This window comes from Seriola lalandi, unplaced genomic scaffold (genome assembly GCF_002814215.2).
Source record: "Seriola lalandi dorsalis isolate HSWRI2012SDOR001 ecotype SW California unplaced genomic scaffold, Sedor1 jcf7180002054486, whole genome shotgun sequence".
Lineage (NCBI taxonomy): Eukaryota > Metazoa > Chordata > Actinopteri > Carangiformes > Carangidae > Seriola > Seriola lalandi.
This window is the reverse complement of record NW_019525039.1, coordinates 232143-251800: the sequence shown is the minus strand read 5'-3', so window position 1 is coordinate 251800 and position 19658 is coordinate 232143. Positions and strand designations below refer to the sequence as shown.

The following is a 19658-nucleotide window of genomic DNA, read 5'->3' as shown; positions in this document are numbered from 1 at the left end:
CTCAGGGAAATAACTTAGACACACCACAGACTGAGAAGATGAGGGAGCCCACATATTTAATGGGTGATGACAGGGCATTCGTGTGCTAATTAGATACGTCACACAATAATGAGTAGACAGTGTTGTAACATTGCAGCCCTTGGTGTTTTGATCCAAAACTACCACGTGTAAGTTTTGGCTGTGAGTAAAGAACAATCGCAATGGAACTGAAGAAAAGGAGAAGTCATGAAAGACTGATTATCATCGCCCCCGGTGACAGAAAGCACACACCAGGTTCATTAAAAATCAAATGACATTAAAGTTAAAAAATAAATAATCTGCTGGCATGGTTAAAACATTAAAAGGAAGACATCGCATATAACAGGAAGTTAAAAATCTTGTCAGTGTGTGACATTCATACTTAACTTTTTGCACTGGTGGTCCCAATTTGGCAAGAGGAAGAACATTTCTACTCTTTTCCGCTACAGTAACGGCACACAAAGACTGTACAGTGAGGGAGCCACTTTAAAACATTCTTAGTTACCAAGTACTAAAACCATGGAAGAAGGGGACTTGGTCCAAGGTGTCTTTAAGTTCAGGTATAGCAGCTGAGGTGAGAGGAAGCGTTAGCTAAATTAGCTAATAGCTACATTTTATTGGAGTGTGTTCAGTTCATCATTAATCAAAAATCAGGACTTGTGTTAAGTTCTTACAATGTGAATTTCCTCCTCCTGTGCAAATCTATGAAGGAAGATGCCTGAGGAGACAGTACTGTTCAGCCGTCAGTCGTACCCTTAGTTGTGAATGGCATAAACAGACTCTCCTGCAGCAAGTATAATAGAAATCCAGCCTTCATTTAGCGGCTCTTTAGATAGCCCTGCTCCTCAGGTCAATGCAGATAACTAGTGTTGTACTGGAAAGATGCCATCTGGACTCGATTACGCAGCCTCTGAACCTCCAGATCCTGGAAGTAGTCGTCCTCATCGTTTTGGATGATGATTTTCTGCAGTTCGCCAATCTCGCGCTCCATCCTGGAACGCAGCTCTCGCTTCATCTTCAGCAGGGCCTGCAAACAAGTGGGGCTGATTAATACAGTGTCTCTCTGTTTAGTTGTGCCCATTCAAATTTTATTTTACAAGGGAAAAGTGAGGGATCTGGACATTACTGCTAATAATTTATGGCCTGATGTACAGTCTGTCCTATTTGTAAAAACCTATCTGACACAAACAGAACCTATGTCAGTATTTCCTAAACTGAAGATTTAAAAAAAAAAAACAAACAAACAAACAAAAAAAAAAAACAACTTACAGACCCATCAGCAAATAGACAAGCCCATATGAGTCCAGAAAAAATGGTGAACACCTGCTATTGAGCTTCACGTCAAACGGTAAGAGACACCAGTCTCAAAATTGAAGATGTCACCACGGGCTTTAAGAAATCATGATGGGCATTTTTATGACAGTAATCCCAACAATTAAACAAAAAAATAAGATGAGTTGATAATAAAATTGTTAGTTGCTGCCCCTTGACAAAAAGCATTCTTTATGTGATCAGACAGTCACATCTGTCCAAGCAAATTCAAATAATTTAACCAATTCTCATATTTTTGAGCAGAAGGCCAGTTCTGCCTGAAGACACTGAATAAGAAGCATGATTTGTATAAAAGGCATGCCTACTATAGCAAGAACACCATTGTATGAAGGCTTAGTAAAAGTAACATTTTCTTACAATTTAACAACTTGTTAAGCACCTCTAAAAATATTTTCCCAAGGTTTTACCTTTTCTTGAGCCTTTTTGCGAACCTGGATATCCTGCCGCTCTTGTGCAAGTTTTTCGGCCAGTAGTGAAAACTGAAGAAGAGAAAGCAGATTATAGCTCACCTGAAGACTCATCTACAAATGTTGCGTGCATACTAAAATATTGCATATGCCATGTTTCACGCTCATGGTCAGATGTATCAGTGAAATACAATGACCTTATTAGGGGACACAGCGAAAGGCAGAATGAGAAGGGAACGAGTGTATAGAGACCATGCTGATTTTTTTGGCCCATGATGATAAGTGGCTCATTAGCTGTTTCAGACTTCCTAGAGCAATCCTCTTGGAACTGTGTGTGCTGAGTTGGGTCTGGTTTTGGAGGAGGACATGGTGACGAGTCATGCGTTGCCTGTTCCTTTACAAGCGCTGACCACTGGGTTTCCTGGCAACGGGCATTTCAGACTGGCAGACCAGTCAGGACTATGTCAGTCATCCTTGAGCTGCGCCATGCCAGCTGTATGGGACGGGACCATCCATATGTCAGCCAAGTTTATAAAGTTCCCATACCATGTGCTTCTGTCTAACATTAAAGTGCAATTTGCAGTGAGAGCCAATTTCCCTGATGCAATCAGAGCAATCGACTCCCCACATGTTATGAAGGCACCATCAAAGGATGAATTTGCCTATGTTAACAGAAAAACATTTTTTCTCTATCAAAGTGCAAATAACATGTGATGCACAATGGCGACTGACTGATATTGAGGCAAAGTGTCCTGGATTAACCCACACCCAGTGTGATGGTCGTGGGTTGTAGAAAGGAAATGTGTGTGGAATCTTGTGTGCACAGTTTCATACATCTAAATTCTTTGGTGCTTACACAGCTTTCCAGCTTTGTGTCTACCTTACACTTCAGTATGAATTTGACACAAAGCTTTGTACACCAGGTCCTTGATTTATGAGTGTAGCAGCTGCTTGTGCACAAACAAAACATTTTTTCCTGACTACCTTCATAATTTGCCACTTTATTTATTTGTTTGTGTATGAGTTGATGTCTTCCAAATCTTCTGAGTTAATACATTTTGAGGCTTAATTTACTCATGATCTTGTAAATTTAAAAAAGGGTAAAGACTTGACTGTGAAGTCAATGGTGAAAACAATACGAAAGGTGTGTAAAACTTCCTGATTCCCGCATGGGTCACCGTGTGTATGTGTATGTCCTACCTGGTCTTTGTAGTAGTTCTCCAAAGACTTGATCTGGTCCTGGTGTCGTCTCTGATGCTCCAGTCGCTGCTCCCTGGCAAAGGCTTTCTGTTCTCTCATCCGGACTTTTTGTAGCTCCAAACCCTCCTCAAAGAGCTGCCGAAACATCTATATAGACACATAAATACACAACCAGACTTATTATAGTTTATCATATCACCCAAAACACTAAGGCCAGATAATCACGTGGTCAAACATCCACAACAGTTCATTCAAAATATTAACCAATGATAAAACTAGTCCTCACTACCCACCCTCTCCTCCTTGGTGCGTGCCCTCATCAGACGGGCACGGTGTTGGACATGGTAGTCGTTGTGGTACTTCTTGGCTCGGGCTATCTGCTGCCTCTGTTCCTTCAGTCTGTTCTGTGTTGACTTCTGCTGCTGGATACGCTCTTTGAAATCCCTCTGGAAGATAAGACATTTTAGCCTGTAACTGGCCTGCATGGTATGACGAATACTGTACGTCCAGAGCAGGCTAGAGTTGTTTACTCCTTTAAGAAAATGCAATCACACTCTAAACATCCATCGTAACTGTTGTTGATAACATTACCAAATGTGAAGTTTATTGTTTGAGTGTGTGTTTATGTGCTGATACTCACCAGACGCCTGTTGTGGTCCTGTTCTTTGCGGATGATCTCCACCAGCAGGTCATGTTTCCTCTGGGCTTCCTCCACCTGGAAGAGAAACGACATTTACACATTCATCCATCTTTCAAATCAGCCCATATGTTACAGGGCTGAGACCGGCTACGTTCAATTTTGGTGTGACCTGTAATAGCCACCAGCCTACCTGGCTGGAGAGTTTGCTGCGTCGCTGGTGGCTATGAGGGGATGACAGGGTGTGCAGTCTGTCCACCTGCTGCATCTGCTGCTCCCACATCCTGCCCAGAGCGTGAGGAGAGATGTGAAGGTGGGGCAACTCCTCCAGGAGCACAGGGAGGAGTTCATTCTCCTTCACCTTCACTGCAAACATAGATTGGACACAAAACAGAATATTACCAGTATGATCAAGCTACACTGATATCACATCATTTCTCATTTTGCACATTGCATATTTTTATTATATTTATATTTTTTATAATATTTTTGTAAATATTATGTTTTAAATATTCTCTGTTTATATTTAAGCTATCTGATCCACAGTACATATTTTTTCTTCTTACTATGTTTATTGTCATGCACCAAAACAAATTCCTCGTATGTGAAAACCTACTTGGCAATAAATTCTTATTTTTCTGTTCCATGTTTGTCACAATGAGTTGAAATAGTGGGACTTCTTTATATTTATATTGTCATACAATCCTGCATAGAGTGCCTCATCCTTAGGTATTGGTTGGTTGGTGGGGCTCGGTTTGAGTAGCTTAATACAACCAATGCTATAGATAGAAACAAGAAAATTTAAATAAAAAAAGCTATGGATGAAAAATATAAGTTTCAGATTTTCAATCATACTTTTGTGGATGCATGCTGTGAGACATGAGTGCAGGGGAAGGATGTACTTCACTTCTGGTTTATAGTTACATTACACTCTAAGCACATAACTTGTATATAACCATTCAGTGCACACGGATCATAGCAAGATGCATTAATACCTAAATTTAACATGCAACAACAACAACAACAACAACAAAAAAAATCATGTTGCTTGTGTGTCTTTATGTCAAATATCCTTCAAGGATGATGTGGTCAAATCTCTTCTAATTGGGGAAAACTGTGAGTGATTTCAATGTTTGACATTTTTTTGTCAGTTACACCTGCACTCCATTTATTTGACAGGACTATTTTAAATGTACTTTGAATTTTGTTTTTTCTTTTTCATTTTCAGTAGTCCACATTCATTTTTACTGCAATCTGATAACTACCAAAAAGTTTGTATACCAATGAATATACCAAATTAGATACATGGTGGATGTCCCAATTCTCCTTTCGTTTATTTGAGCGACCCCGAACCGCCTACCGTGTTCATGCGCGCACACCGGCTTGTTGGTGGTGATGTGGTTCGCTTTAGCCCGTCTGCTTCCTCTGGAGCATCAAACGCGAGAAAATGGTTCGCGCATGCAAGTTTCCTAATTGCAATAACAAAATGAAAAGATACACGCCGTGCAGTTTTCACCGGCTTCCACTCAACGACAAACAGAGACTCAAGTTGTGGCTAGCTGCTCTTCAAATAAACCCCGACACAAGTGTAAAGCAACTACGTGAGGCGGACTATCGAGTATGTAGTGAACATTTCGAGAGGGAGGACTATGTACAGCGCGTCGGACCAGAACCACCCAAACAGTTCTTCCTGAAACCCACAGCTGTTCCCAGAGTAGTGAAGCCCGATGCGGAAGCAGAGGTAAGGCTTTTGACACCGGGTAGCTCCATAAATAGCTACTGTATAGTAACTATTAGCTAAACTGCTGTTCTAAGCATGACTTCATCGTCCTAAATTCCTGTATCTAACTTTTACCTGTCTGTACTTGTGGTCTATTTGACTGTTTCTCCATGCGTGTATTGCAGGGATTGGAGGATAATCAGGGTATTAACGAGTGATTTTAATGATAAGTCTGATAATCTTGGGTCCTATTTTTCCCATGTTTTTCATCCTGCTCGTGGAAAGCTTGTGGCAATAAGGTGGAACCAGAAGGGAGTCGTCGTTTCTTTACCGGTGCACATCTGCAGTCAGTGGCGATTGCTCTAAGACTGCAAGGGAAGCTCAGCTTCCCCTAAAATGTCAACAAAATAAGTGGTCAAATATGTACTGTTGTGTGTACATTTCACTGACTAAATATGCGCTAGAACACGTTCATCTTTTGTTCAGAATCAGCTATTTAACACAGGTGACCGACACGACTTCCTTCTCATTCATCCCCACGGCGCCACAGAGTGGGTTGTTCCACTGCAGCGAAACTAGACGGTGATTGGATAAATCCTGGGCTTTGTCCCGCCCATCGGACGCTCAGCGTCTCTGGGGGTCTAGTGGGCTGGCCCGGACCACTGCAGACACAAGTACAGAAAAGTCTCCTCTTTGCCTAAGATTCAGTTTCACTATTAGCTTGTGTTATTTGCATGCAAAAATGGCGTATTATGAACCAGTTGGTATGAGAGAAGATGGGCTTCCAGCCTGTGCAAATGCAGAACCAGAGCCACCTCAGGTCAGTGTCTCTGTAATGAGGTTGTTCTGTTTAAGGGATTTATCACTACTCAAATGAGCACATTAACTCACAGCACGAACCGCACTGACTCACACCAGTAGACAGACTGACCAGAAGCACAGGCTAGCTAATGTTAGCTGCTAGATAAGCTAGATGGCTGTTGACTGTTAATGTTTCCTGAAGATTAAAAAAAGAAACAGGGAGTGCCTGTTTTCTGTGGTATTTTACAGCTGCAGGACAACTGGGCAGCAATGGACAGACCACCAGGCCGGTTCAGAAGCACAGGTGAGTCTGGTCCCATCTATCTTTTGTGGTTTACAGGTGCATGTGGCATTCATTAATGACACTATGGGAGTTATCAATGACAGTTATGGTCATGCGTAAGGAAGATGACTGCTGTGGTGTTTATAGGGGGACGTTATTAATGTACAGTGCAGACTGTCAAAAAAATCAAATTATGTTGCTATGTGGAGAAGACAAAGGGATTTATATGCAAACAGCTGATAAAGGCAAGGTCTGCCTGTTATGGCAAACTGTGAACGTTAGCACAGTGTCATGTTTAGAAATGATTATTTAATGTGCACAAATGTTTAATTATCAGCCCTCGGTTTGAGTAAAGACTTTTCATCGTCATATCTTTATTAAGATCTACTTTGGGCAATCCACACAGGAAGTGTTTTTGATGTCTGTCAATCATCCATCTCATAGAGGATAAATCAAATAATACAACTCTCCCGCTGCTTATATGTTGTGAACTTATTATTATTATCAGTGGGAACTGATCAAAGTCCCAAGTTTTGTTTTTTGTTGGAACATATACAATACCATCCTCTTTCTGTACAGTCCTCATGGAACCTACTTAAAATACCTAATATTTTTTATAAGTTTCTGAAGTTCCTCAGCCTGACGACAACAGTTTTTCCAGCTGATGTTGTAGTAAAAGTTTTTCGGCTTTTGACTTAATCAAGTTGTCCAATACAGTCCACCCTATAAGTTGTGTTTTTTGCTTTAACTTTGTTTTGGAAATGACTCTTAAATTAATACTTTCTTTGAATGTTTAAGTAGTAAAAAATCCTTTTGACTGACCATACTGATATTAATTCACAGGCATTCAAGTACCTGAGATGTGCCCTGCAACCATGGAGAAGTAAGTCAGCAAGTAACTTTGATCATGTTTCCTTAATGTTTTAAGTAAACCACAAAGGAGACAGTTCTGCGATAGAGTTCAGCTTGTGTATGTTTCCACCTCTCGCCACACTCCATACAGTCATTGTGTTGTTATCATCTCTCAGCTGTCTTTTCTGACCCATTACAGACCAATTCCACAGCACATAGTTGATGAGGAGGCTATCCTGCAGCTGATGAAGAGCTGTCCAATGTGCAACAAAAAGTGCCGCTGTAGCAAACACACTCGCGGCCCTTACTTCATAGTCTACCAGAGCTGCTACTTCTGTGATTATCAGCGCAAGTGGGCCAGTCAGCCCGAAGCTAAAAATATGAACATTCATAAGGCGCACACGCCGCCCAAGAAGAAACTTCAGGCAAAGGACAAGGTATCCGTAAATGCCTAGGCTAAGTCATCACAGTTTAATTAGAGAGTCTGAATCCCACAAACCACTGAAGACCTGAGGAACATTCTCAACTCTGTTTTAGATGGACAGTAACTGACTAATATGAATCTGGATCTGGGCATCAACTTAGCTTCAGATGTGCCTTGAGGTGGATCATCATTATGCAGAAGGAGATGTTTGGTGGCAGCAAACAATTCTGTAAATTTGCTGTATAGTTGTAGCTTCAGCCCAAAGTAAAAACATTCAAGGAACACAAGAGGAGACAAACATGGTTTCGCACGCTGGTAGTGAGAAACACTGCACTGGTAAGGTACCATTGTGCTGTGGAAACAACCATTTTGAATACTAAACATAATTATAGTATTTAGAAAAATAATAGTCCAAGCATGAGTGAATGCAAGACATGACTGATGGAAATGGACCTGTACTGAAGGCGCTCATGCGTTAAATATAAATATCTTAACTTACTTGACGGAGTTTTCCTGGGAGCCTCCTGCCGTCTCCGTGCTGGTGTGGTTTGTGTGTTACGTTGTGACTTGTGCTGGGCCTTTGTCCTGGCTGGGGACGCTCTGGGGCCTTGTGAAACATCCTTTAGTATGGCCTCTCTGTACTCTCGCTCCTACACACGCACACACACATGGTTCAGTAAACTGGTACAAATTTTCCCAACAGTCACAATCACTCATCAACACACTTAAATATTTTCCATTTCCCCTCCTCTAACCTTCCTCCAAGCTGAAGCCTTTGTAGGTCAGGTTCTTATCCTTGGATTGTTACTTGTTTAATATCAAAGCAGTGGTTGATATTTGCCATTTTATACTAGGAGAAGTCTTGGGGTTAAGATGGTGTTTACAGATGAAATAAATGTTCACTTTCAGCTTTCATAATACACTTTATAGACACATACTAACAGATGATGTGTAATTTATCTCTTTACAGTTAAAGTTGATTATTTAGGAAATGCATTCCTAACCTTGATTTTTTTGTTTTGTTTAAATGTGTATCGTATTTACTGTTATAACTAACTGTAAGTACATTAAAATTTTGGATTTTATCTGAACAAATGTGATAACCCAGAGCGATTCTATTTTTGCAGCCTACTCTACAGGGCACAGAAGGTTATTGTTACAAAGCTCTGCTTCAGTGACGTTAACAGGGGGAGGGGGAGGGGTGAAAGAGGAGTTCTTACTGTACTCGTACTATATGAGACTTCTTACTAATAACTTACGGCTTCCTGGGCGTTGAGACGCGCCTTGTCTAGATCTGCCCGTTGTTTGTCTTCATATCTTTTCAACTCCTCCTCATAGGCATTATTCTCCAGATACTGAAAAAGAGAGAGTAATTTAATGGATGGAACAGGAACAGCAGCAGCAGCAAATTCACTTAATATGAACATTATTTATTAGGCTGAGGTCAGAACAGACATTACTGAGAACAATCAGGCAAATACAAAATTTCATGTAACTTTTTTGTTAAAAAATTGCAAGAAGACTCATAAATAGGTGAAAACACAAATATTGCTGCTTACACTTGATACTGCTCAGCATCAATACCAATAACAATTTTCAGATTATATTTAGGTCAGAAATGACTAACTTCAACTTTAAGTCAAAGACATTTTAGGTAGTGAAAAATTTTTGTGCATATTTTTAACTACATTAACTTTTACATGCATTAAAGAAGAAAAAGGACTGTGTTTTCTGTTATGTTTTACCTTGCTATGTTTTCTGTGAGGCAGTCTGTGACGTAGCTCTCCTCGCCTTGAATGATCAGAAACTGTGAGGTTTGTCTGTCTCCTATCATCCAGGCTCAGGGCCTCTGCCACTGCGTTTTCTAACTGTCCCTGCAGGGAGCGGCGGGCCCGTGGAGGGGAAGGTGACAAGGAGCGAGTGCGGTGCATGGATTCAGCTTCAGGTGTTCCTGAAACTAATAAGTGTTACAGTTCAATACATTTAATTAAATTGCGTGAGATTTAAAATGGTTAAGTTAATGTATTTTATGAAAAGGAATTTCATAAAAATCAGGAACAGATCTCAAAAAGGACCATGCCAAGGTTTTTTATATTTTACCTAATCAACTTTAAATATAAAATATTCTCACTATGCTTTCGTTGTAATGTGTTTGTACCTGTGGTTTGTCTTGGAGTCTTGCGACACTCCATGATACTGTCGCTGTGGTGGGACTGCTTGTCCTCTTCTCTGGCCTCACAGGACTCTCCACTTTCTCCCAGAACTCGTTTAAGCATCTACAGGAATTACACCAAAACACACGTAGTTGCAAGCATTAAAGGGATAATATACAAATACAGAACTCTCTTAAGTACATGCAGTAAATCTTCTGATGGTTGTAAAGTCCATGACAAGGTGCAGATCTCTCTCTCTCACACACACACACACACCTCATCAAGTTCTTCAAGTCGATGTGACAGTTTTTCAGATATCTGGTGCAGCTCCTCTTCTGCTTTCCTGTTGCTTTGTCTGCGGTAAGTCAGAGGTTCCTCAAAATCCTCCTCTAACCTGTTACTGCTCAGACAACGACAGCACACAGCAGAGATTGTTAGAAAATCAGAAAGCAACCATTACAACATTGTCCCCTCGAAATAATTTCTTGGATATTCCATCCCTTATGTGGCTACCTACTGTAGATTCACCTCACTTACCTAAGGTATGTCCTTTCTCTGTGATCTATTCTTCTGCCCTGTAATCTTCGTGTATAACTCGGGTCCTCTTCATCTCGCTCTTCTTCTTCAGTATCTGGTGGTGAAGGGGTGATGGACCCCATCTCATCCTGCAGAGTGAGGAAGAGCACATCTGGCTGGGTGCGGAATAAAACCCTCCTGGGACCTCCATTAGTTGGCTGACATTAGAAAAACAACAGAAATGAATTAATTTGGTAACCATGAAGTAACGCAAACTAAAACATCTAAACAAGAAAGAGGGAAAGCAACAGAATGCACTTTGTCAAAAATTTGGGACGTGTGTACTGAAATCAATCCAGCCCCCTTTATCTATTTAAACATAGATAAACTAGTGCCAAAAACATCAATTCAATTCAATTTCATTTGTATTGCACCAAATCATAATGTACATTATCTCAAGACAGGGTAAGGTTAAGATCTTACATTATTGTAGAGAGACTTTTTCAGAAATTCCATCAGATTGTGTACTGCATCTCACCATATATATCAGTAAATAATCCTATGTCTTTTCTTTTAACAGAGAAATCAGTGTAACCATCACACATCCAAACCTAACCTTCAGGAGGATTCTTTACAAGGGCTGAAACAACACAAACACTTACTTCCACCAGTTGGCCCAATGAGTGTGTTTATAGCTGCTAAAACTTTTGGAGAGCAGGTGACCTGCAGCTGCGTTATATTTGGCCTAATTGACACTCCTTTTATCAGAAGCCAATTGGAATTGATTTTAAGTTTTTCTTTTAATGTGATTGGATGGTTTTCTACGGACTTCCATATTTGACGCTGTGGCTCACTCCTGCTCGTTAGACCGGAGCTTTCAGAAGATGTAAAGTTCAAGTGGACCTGCGGAGAAAGACATTTCTATTCTTTCTTTACAGAAACATCCTTTTACACGGCGTACACTGGAAGAAAATAAGAGGATAAAAAAGCATGGACCGGGCCACCCCAATTTAAACATTAAGGAGCAGGCAGGTGATTGAGGACAGGCTTACACTCGGGGCTTCTCCCGTTCTTGTTATCACAAACGGAGCTGGCTTGCTGGATGCGGAGTAAGTAATTCCTTTTATTGCTTCCCCTGTTTGCTTTTTCAAAGTGTCGGCACCGAAACGTAGTGGACATCGACGGGGGTTCAGGACCTTAAACACCTTTCTGAAATGTGCAAAGGTCCTGAAAGTAGCCGCAGCCGCCGTGACAATTGTTTGAGGCTAGAAGTTTTTTTTTGGCGGGCTTAACATTACTGAACAGTAAGATGAGGGCTACAAAACTGGCATTAGAAGGCACAACGAAGAGGTGCCAAAAGTCTGCACATCCTGTCCAGAATAATCGACTATGTGAAATTTTGTGGAGCCTTTGAACTTGCCTTACGTGGCCATGATGAAAGGGAGAGAGTGAGCTGGTCGATTTTGTTGCTTCCCTTGATGGAGTGTTGAAACAACACCTTGACAACGCCACTGTTTCCAAGGCAACATCAGAAACTGTGCAGAGCGAGCTACTGGACTGAATGCTGTGTGTTGTGAGGGAACACGTCCTCAAATAAACCCAAAGCTGTGATTTATTTATTTATTTTTTAATCAATCCAGGCAGATGTCAAGTCCCAACTTGTGCTGTGTCATATTGATGCCAACAACAATGTGCAGCAGAGATTTTTGATGTTTTGTTCATGTAGTGCTTCTGGCTAGTGATAACTGTTGTTGCTCACTCTCCACACTGAAATGCTGTTTTTAAACCTAAATATTGGCAGCTTCTATGTACTCGCTCTGATCATTAAGCAATACTGCAGCAAGAATTCACTTGGACTATGTTATCAACACTTCACTCTTTACACTACTTTAATTTGTGCATTTACACTTAATAATCACTTTCACACTGTTAACTGCTTGTTTGCTGTAGAAGGGGAGTCCATACTTTCTGTATGCTGCTGTTGCAGTGCTTATGGCCAGTGCTTGGGCAACATTAGTGTCTTGTTTTTTGATTGGTTTGAAGGTGTAGAAAATCGCATAATAAATAATCTTTAGTAAACAATGGTTTTGTAGATCATATTTAATGTCATTCATTCTTTCATCCTACCCTTTTTGGCTTCTTTAAATCAAATGTAAATATCTCTTAACACAAACTACTACAAGTAAAACTACTTATGCTGTTCTAAAACTAGACTGAAATGATAACTCTGCTACCCCCAAAATGTCTTAGTACCAGCCACCACTGGTCTGCATGGGGTTAAATGTTGTTGTACAAGTGAAGGCATGTTGCTCTCTTACCTCTAGTGTCTCCCCCTCCACATCTGTCCTGGCTCTTTGTTGACTGGACAAAGACTTCTCACTCGCAGCTGGAAATTGAGCAAATCATGACATCAACAAGTAAAGGTCAGTTTATGGTCTCTCATACCTAGTACTTAAGTTGTGCTGTCCAACCATGTTGGAAATCAAAGGACCAGTTAAACCACATGATAATAAGTTCTTATTTACAATGACAGTACATGCTTGTTGACTCACCAGGAGACTGGCAAAGGGCAGGAGACTGTAGTCCGTTGCTAACAACGGTCTCAGCTGCCGTTTTAGGGATCTGTGTGAGAGGGATAGTGAGAAAGGGAAAATGGTTATATACAGGATTTTTGTTGTTGAAGTAATTCCTTGTCTCAGCCATTTTAATGAGTCAGCATGTGCCTGTCAGTGTATTGTCCTGGAATCTCTAAAATAAAAAATGTAAGTGTGTGTTTAAGAGAGAGAGAGAGAGACAGTCTTGCCTTGATAGCACTGCAGTAACATAACTCATTACTCACAGAACTTTTGCATGTCCTTTCAAATTTCATGCAAATAAAAGATAAGTTGACTGTAAAACAATTAAACATCATCATACTGTATTATAAGGCTACCTCTGTAGTGACAGAGTTGGCTTCTTTTTCTGCGTGCCCCTTGCTGAGCCCAGCAGCTGTGGGGGGCTGGATGGGTGCTTGTGGGTCTGTGTCTGGTCTGTGGGGAGTGTTACTCTGGTTGGGTGGCTGCAGAGTCACGGCTGAGTGCAGAGGTTCAGTCAGTGGAGCATCCTGGGCATCTAGAGGACCAGAGCTGGTGATTGCGTCTGAGGTTTGGGGAGGGACAGCCAGTCCTTGCAGCAGGATAAATTAATCATGAGATTAATTGAAACAGTTACTACAGTTACAAGTTAAACAGTGTAATAATTTATCAATAACAAATGAATCAAAATATAAATGATTGTTGAAGGTAACATGAAATGATAGAGAACACATGACTGTAATTCTTTTGGCGCATGCTGAGTAGGTTATTTCTTTTCCGCCAAACACTGATTGTTGACGCTAAATTGTCTCAGTGGTTTGTGGTTTGGTGCAAACCCATGTGACAAGTTGGATAACTACTGCATAATGTAACAACTAGGCCAACAAGATTAATCAGTGCTTAAAACAACTAATGTCCTCTCAAAGGCATAAAGAACAAAAAAGCAACAATATTTTGGGTATTCTTGTTCCGCTGAGGAAACATGAATTCCTGACACATCTTACTGTGACACTTTGGCCACAACATAACTGGAAAACACAAAAAACAAACACTGTTATGGTAAATACTAATGCACAATGCTCTGTGTTTGTGTGTCCTACCTTCTTGTTTGCCTGTAAATGTGCGTGCGGAGACTCCCAGCCCAATGAACTCACTGGTTGATCCCATGTCCTCAGTGTTCAAGGAATGGAGGGAATGTTTACTGGACTGGGCAGTGGACCTGAACGATAAGGACATAATATGATTTACCACAAGTCCACACAGATATATATTAAAATGGCCACTCAGTAATTTGATAAACCTCATCTGAATTTATCAAACCACAACTTTGATTACATTATGGACTTAAAATGAGTCAAGGAGTTTGTTGATCTGCACTCAAACAAATAAAGAAAAATTCAACCACAATGAGCCGCAAGGATGTCCAATTTAACAGCTCCCCGTTCATGTCTTAATATTTACTCTACTGCTTAGATGTTGGCCTGGCCACCTGTTGTGTCAACAGGACGTACGACCCGGAGTCACACTAAAGCTGAATGTAATGGTCACAGTCATGTGGGGCAAACTTGACTGTCAGTAGTGTTATGGTTTATGGTGAAGCTCAATACAAACAGAACAGTTGGTATACTTTTACTTTGTTTGAGATATTATTTAAATATTGTGAAAATGGTGTAGATCTTCAGACGGTCTCTCCAGGAAGACATTCATAGTTAAAAGTGAATGAAAAGTGCCATAACTAGTGACTAACAAAAGAAAACTAAAATGACCACCTTGTGGTTTTACGGCTCTGCCAACCAGTCAAGGTGCAAGGAATATGGTCAGTCTCCCCGTCTGTCCCTGAGTTACAGCCTTGAATTATGGCCAGAAGTGTTCTTGCAGAACATTATGATGTCACAATGAAGTTGACCTATGGCTAGTTGGATATAAAATTTCATCATGTTAAATTGTGTCATAATTAGTGTATGAATTCTTGAGTTATGGCCAAAAGTCAGTTATCATGACCCTTGACCTCTTACCACCAAAGTGTAATTGGTTAATTCTTGAGTCCAATTGGGCGTTTGATAAATTCTCTAGAGGCGTTCCGAATTCATCACATTCACAAGAAACTTCTTCCATGACCTTTCACTCTGAAACACCTGCTGGCTGTCTTTCTTAAGAAAATTCTTCAGTGCAGAGAAAATTGTGGTTTTAACATTTCTAGGGGCAGCAACACTGGTATGTTCTGGATAAACAGAGGAACTGCATACTTGGCACGAGCTGTGACGACCACTATATCGGAACAAACAAAGAAAATACTAGTGTCACCTACAAAAATTCTAATTTTATCAGGAGAAAAGTGAAGAAAGGTCATCAGTATTGCGACGCTGGTTAACCCTCTAATCTCTGGGGGTTTGTTCAAAATCACCACAGTAATGAAAGGTTAGCACCCAAGATATCACAATGATTAAAACATAAAACCCCTAAATAGTTAATCACCAGCTGAATTTATCTTGTGAACACAAGAATCTATAAATGTTTCATAAAATCCTTCTGTATTTTGTAATGTTCGTGAAGGATATGCAGCACATGTAGGAGTAGCTCTTACTCTCCAGTAGAAGACAAAGAAGCTCCCTCCAGTTTAGTCTCCTTGTGCCTTGTGACATCGCTGCTTGCTGATTCCTTGGTTTCACCGAGCACATCCTCACTAAGACCGTTATTCAGTTCCTCTGAAGGGGGAAAAAAAAAAAAAAAACATGAAAAATACAATGACCCAAAGGGAGAGGAGCTAATGAAGAAAAACTGAACCAAAGAGAAAGCAATACTTGTGATTACAACATGTAATGGCCTCCATGGAATTTTAAAGAGGAACCGACTCATGTGACCTTTAATTCACCAAACTGATATGCACTGCTGTGAAAATTCCCTGTTCTTTTAAAAAATAATAATAGAAAACGTAAGTCTCCAAGGACTCGCAGCCAAAAGTCTGACAGAAAACTGAGATCATGTTTGTTTTTGTTTTTTTTAGCCAAAAAGTAAACTGAATACATCAACTATTAACCAAAGTAAGTACTAAATGCAGAAGTGAAATTTGACACTGAAGTGAGAGATGCTGTAACAATCTCCCCACAGCTCAAATTAATAAACATTTCAGCCCAAAACAACTCACACATTCCACATTCACGTTACAACAAACAGGCCACTGTTAGCTTCGATTGAAGTCGATACCAATTTTGTTATGCCACATTCAGGACGTTTCGCTAGGCCTTTTAGAAACACATCATTTGTAAGTGCAGACACAGTTATTAACTACTAATTGCTGTTTGGCAGTGGTATGAGGGATGGGCAAGTCACACAAAGGCATGCTCAGTTCTACTAAATCAAGAGGGCTGACTGTTCCCTATAAAGTCCTGCACCAGCTGGTCTTAAACTGGGTTTAAGTCACATTATGTCCAGTCCAAGCTGGAGGACAAACAGGCAATCTCACCTCAACAAGGACTTGGTTCTTAGTAAGGAAAAGGGAGAAGTTGCAGTTTCAGATAAACTGAGGACACAGGCTGCTAAAGACTGCAATGAAAATGGCCCTCTGGCCACTGCTCTGAAAAGCCATTTAATGACCAGAACTGTGCATTAATGGAAAAGTATTAACATGCTTAGACGATTGAAATTTCACGCCAGTTCTGATCATTTGCTTCAACTGTATTGATGTTACTTAATTAACATTAACATGGCACAAGCTTTTTAAGTTACTAAAAGCTTTTAAAAGAATTATGTTTTAAATAGATTATAAAGCCTTAAAATACACGATTAAAAATGACAGTGTACTAATTTGTTACATGAAATGCAGTCATCATGTGTGTAAAAGCAGTTCTGAAAATTGAGGAGGGAAAAGTGACAAATTAATCTGCCCACCACTATTCTGTGACTCCTCACTTATCTCCTCGTTGAGATATTCCAGGAGGCCATCAAAGATTTCCAGGAGGTTCTTGATAGACTCTTTGTCCCCTCTGACAACATTTTCTCCTGTGAACACACAGTCATCCTCACTATTATACTTTGTTCTCATCATTTTATTGTTAAAGAAAAACAGGGATTGGGAAATCTGCCATGCAGTGCAAAATAAAGTGATTTGGTGATATTTTCTACCACTTCAAGTTGATACAAATTAAAGTTATGTAGGTATATACTAGTGAATAATAGTTCATCTTCTCTTGTATATGCACATTTAAACTTTTAAATACAGACATTTAGATTCACTGTTGTTGTTACAAATGAAAGGTATATACCAGTAATGTGTGAGAGGCTGATCTGAAGGTAATCCAGGGACAGTGAATCAATCACAGACTGAACGTTATGGACGTCATCCTCTTGACTGCGTGGTCCTGCAATATAATCTATTACACAAATAAATGTACACAAATGTAAGTAACACAAAGCATGTATGCATGAGACCAGAGAAACAGTGAAATATACACACACTGAGCTCTTTCCTGTACTTAACAATGCAGGAAAGAATCCAGCAACCTTAACGGTCTTGTGATAGCATGTGTGATAGTCTTAGAAAGAATTCCTGACATACTAAGCACACTTATGTTCTACACTAAAACCTCACACCTGAACTAAAATCTTCAGTGCTTGTTGCTTTTGATTAGAATTTTAATGCCTTTAACAATTTTACAGTCATAATTTTAAGAACAGTTTGAAGATATTAGAGTTACAAGTAATAGTTAGTTCATCAGTTACTTTGATGATTATTTGCAACATTAATCGATTAATCGCTTGGTCTGTAAATATCAGATGATGTCTGCTTCTTTTGTAAAAGCTACACTTCAAAAGCTGGAGATATTTATTAATGCATTAAACAAAGATGTGCATCAAATTATCACAATTGTGTTGCTGGAACAAGGGAATATTTTGCTTAGTTGCTTTCTATTGATCAACTAATTGCTTGATCGATTATTCTTTTCCTGTATTGGTAGATCTGCAGCTTTGCTATTACCTGGAACTTTCTCCCCCAAGATGTTCTCATACAGAGCAATGAAAACATTGGCATCACAGTCCGTCAGTTTCCTCAGCCTCAGGTTGATGTGACACTTGCTGAATAGATGATTTGCCACATCTACCCAATCTGTAGACAAGAACAAAATAAAACTGAACTATACCATGTATGAAGGACGATTATTTTACTTCTAGAGAGCTCACTTTGGTGACATTCACTGCTTATTTATCCACAAGCAAAGGTTCAGCACATCCTCTAGGGGTGAATTCTTAAATTCATTCATGTATGCCGGGGTCCGCGGCAAACTTAAGTTTGAGAGCGGGGAGTAATTTCTCCCTGTCTCATACACACCAACTAACCACTACACTAACTACTGCGGACATCCATCCAGTTAATGATAAATAATAACGGTTCCTTTGAATTCGACATGACAAAACAACAACCCAAGTTTCATCTTAAGTTAGCTTCTATCCTTAAGTCACCTCTAACGGTGTTTACTGTAACTTTACCGGTTGGATTAACTCAACGGTAGCTAGCTAACGTTGCTAACTCGGTATGTTTGCTAACGTGTACAATGCCAGAATACGTTTAGCCGTGCACTCTCACGATTATAACAAAATCATCTGTAAAATATATGTATGTACAAGTGCTGTCCGGCTCAGTGGCAGCCGAAAAGTAACAATAATCTGGCAGCTAGCGTTGGCTAGCGTTACGTGTCGTTAGCTTTCTCCGGACAGGAGCGCACAGTCTCGGCTGCCTTACCTCTCTCTCCCTCCTGGGTTCCCATGAAACAGCTGTCGACGAGAGGCAGATGAAGCTCAAAAACAACCGACTAACTAAAAAAAGAGTCCTAATAATTCAGACTTGTGAGGAGGTGAGTCTGTTTTGATGTTGTGGTTTTTAGTAAGAGGGAGAAGGAACTATCGGCTCTCATTTAAAATTGAAGTCTTGTTTGATTGGACGTTAAGATCGCTCTTTGTTTCCGGAAGTGTCCCGAGGTGGGCGCGTACCGCCCTCTGCTGGTGACTGTCTATAACGCAGGCAATAATGCTAAATAAAGCATGACCCATTACAACCACGACTACACAAAAACCCCTTCAACAGCTTTCCATCAAATATGATCTTTGAGAAACAGTTATTGTTCAAATTTTGACCACATTTGTCACAGGAGTTTTTGATGCATGTTTTGGATACATTTTCCTATATGATTAATTTTTCCCAGAATCAGTATTAACATAAGCTGCTATAGCTCTGTCAAGGAAAAATACCTTTACCTTTGGTACTGTATTAAAACAACCAGTTTTATAAATCTGTTAAAATTTTTTTATGTAAGAATAAAAATTCTTGTCTGCATATTATAATGTAAAATAAAGTACTGACTCACATTTGAGTAAAGGAGACACAGATGTACAAAAAATTACATTTACAATTAAGTTTAAATTTCAGTTTGAAGACAATGTATTTCACTCAGACATTGTCACCTTAATTAGTTTTCTTTTAAATTATTATTCTTATGTGCAGTCAAATACAATAAAGAATGAAAATGTAGACTTCACAGTTAATCATACATCAACATTAATGGTGGCTTTCAAGTATCTGAGTCATTACTGTGTGAAAGTGAGCCAGCATGAACAACACCAGGACTCAAAATGAAATTCATCCATAATTAATTTTATTATTTACACCTTTTCACCTGCTTTTCCTAAAGTGACCATGTCCTGGAATAATACCCTGTCCCAGGTTTTCTGTGGTCAGTTAGTCTGTGGT

General features: G+C 39.9%; 2 protein-coding genes across 2 annotated transcripts; one reads left to right on the top strand and one right to left on the bottom strand.

Moving 5' to 3' along the window:
• Window positions 1-31: 31 nt before the first annotated feature.
• On the bottom strand, window positions 32-18850 carry LOC111659696 (centrosomal protein of 95 kDa). Its single transcript, XM_023412703.2, has 21 exons — window positions 18654-18850; window positions 17892-18020; window positions 17179-17286; window positions 16805-16915; window positions 15501-15621; window positions 14017-14135; window positions 13276-13508; window positions 12896-12965; window positions 12662-12729; window positions 10365-10561; window positions 10104-10227; window positions 9833-9950; window positions 9420-9631; window positions 8934-9029; window positions 8174-8324; window positions 3788-3960; window positions 3598-3672; window positions 3251-3403; window positions 2958-3104; window positions 1758-1829; window positions 32-1045 (listed from the first exon to the last, which is right to left on the bottom strand). Exons 1-21 carry the CDS (start codon window positions 18676-18678, stop codon window positions 869-871), a joined length of 2679 nt encoding a protein of 892 aa, XP_023268471.1. The 5' UTR covers window positions 18679-18850; the 3' UTR covers window positions 32-868.
• On the top strand, window positions 5026-8180 carry LOC111659698 (uncharacterized). Its single transcript, XM_023412706.2, has 4 exons — window positions 5026-5335; window positions 6365-6419; window positions 7242-7281; window positions 7450-8180. The coding sequence occupies exons 1-4, from the start codon at window positions 5042-5044 to the stop codon at window positions 7703-7705; spliced, it is 645 nt and encodes a 214-aa protein (XP_023268474.1). The 5' UTR covers window positions 5026-5041; the 3' UTR covers window positions 7706-8180.
• Window positions 18851-19658: the final 808 nt, after the last annotated feature.

What these genes read in the sequence shown, in the direction of transcription:
- LOC111659698 (XM_023412706.2), top strand. Translation starts at nt 5,042, where the DNA reads ATGGTTCGCGCATGCAAGTTTCCTAATTGCAATAACAAAATGAAAAGA. An exon ending in AGCCCGATGCGGAAGCAGAG is followed by an intron (nt 5,336 to 6,364) that starts GTAAGGCTTTTG and finishes GGTATTTTACAG; the next exon opens with CTGCAGGACAACTGGGCAGC. An exon ending in TGCCCTGCAACCATGGAGAA is followed by an intron (nt 7,282 to 7,449) that starts GTAAGTCAGCAA and finishes GACCCATTACAG; the next exon opens with ACCAATTCCACAGCACATAG.
- LOC111659696 (XM_023412703.2), bottom strand. Translation starts at nt 18,678, where the DNA reads ATGGGAACCCAGGAGGGAGAGAGAG. An exon ending in ATTTACAGGCAAACAAGAAG is followed by an intron (nt 13,509 to 14,016) that starts GTAGGACACACA and finishes TCCTGCTGCAAG; the next exon opens with GACTGGCTGTCCCTCCCCAA. An exon ending in TGGAGGGGGAGACACTAGAG is followed by an intron (nt 10,562 to 12,661) that starts GTAAGAGAGCAA and finishes TTCTAATGTCAG; the next exon opens with CCAACTAATGGAGGTCCCAG.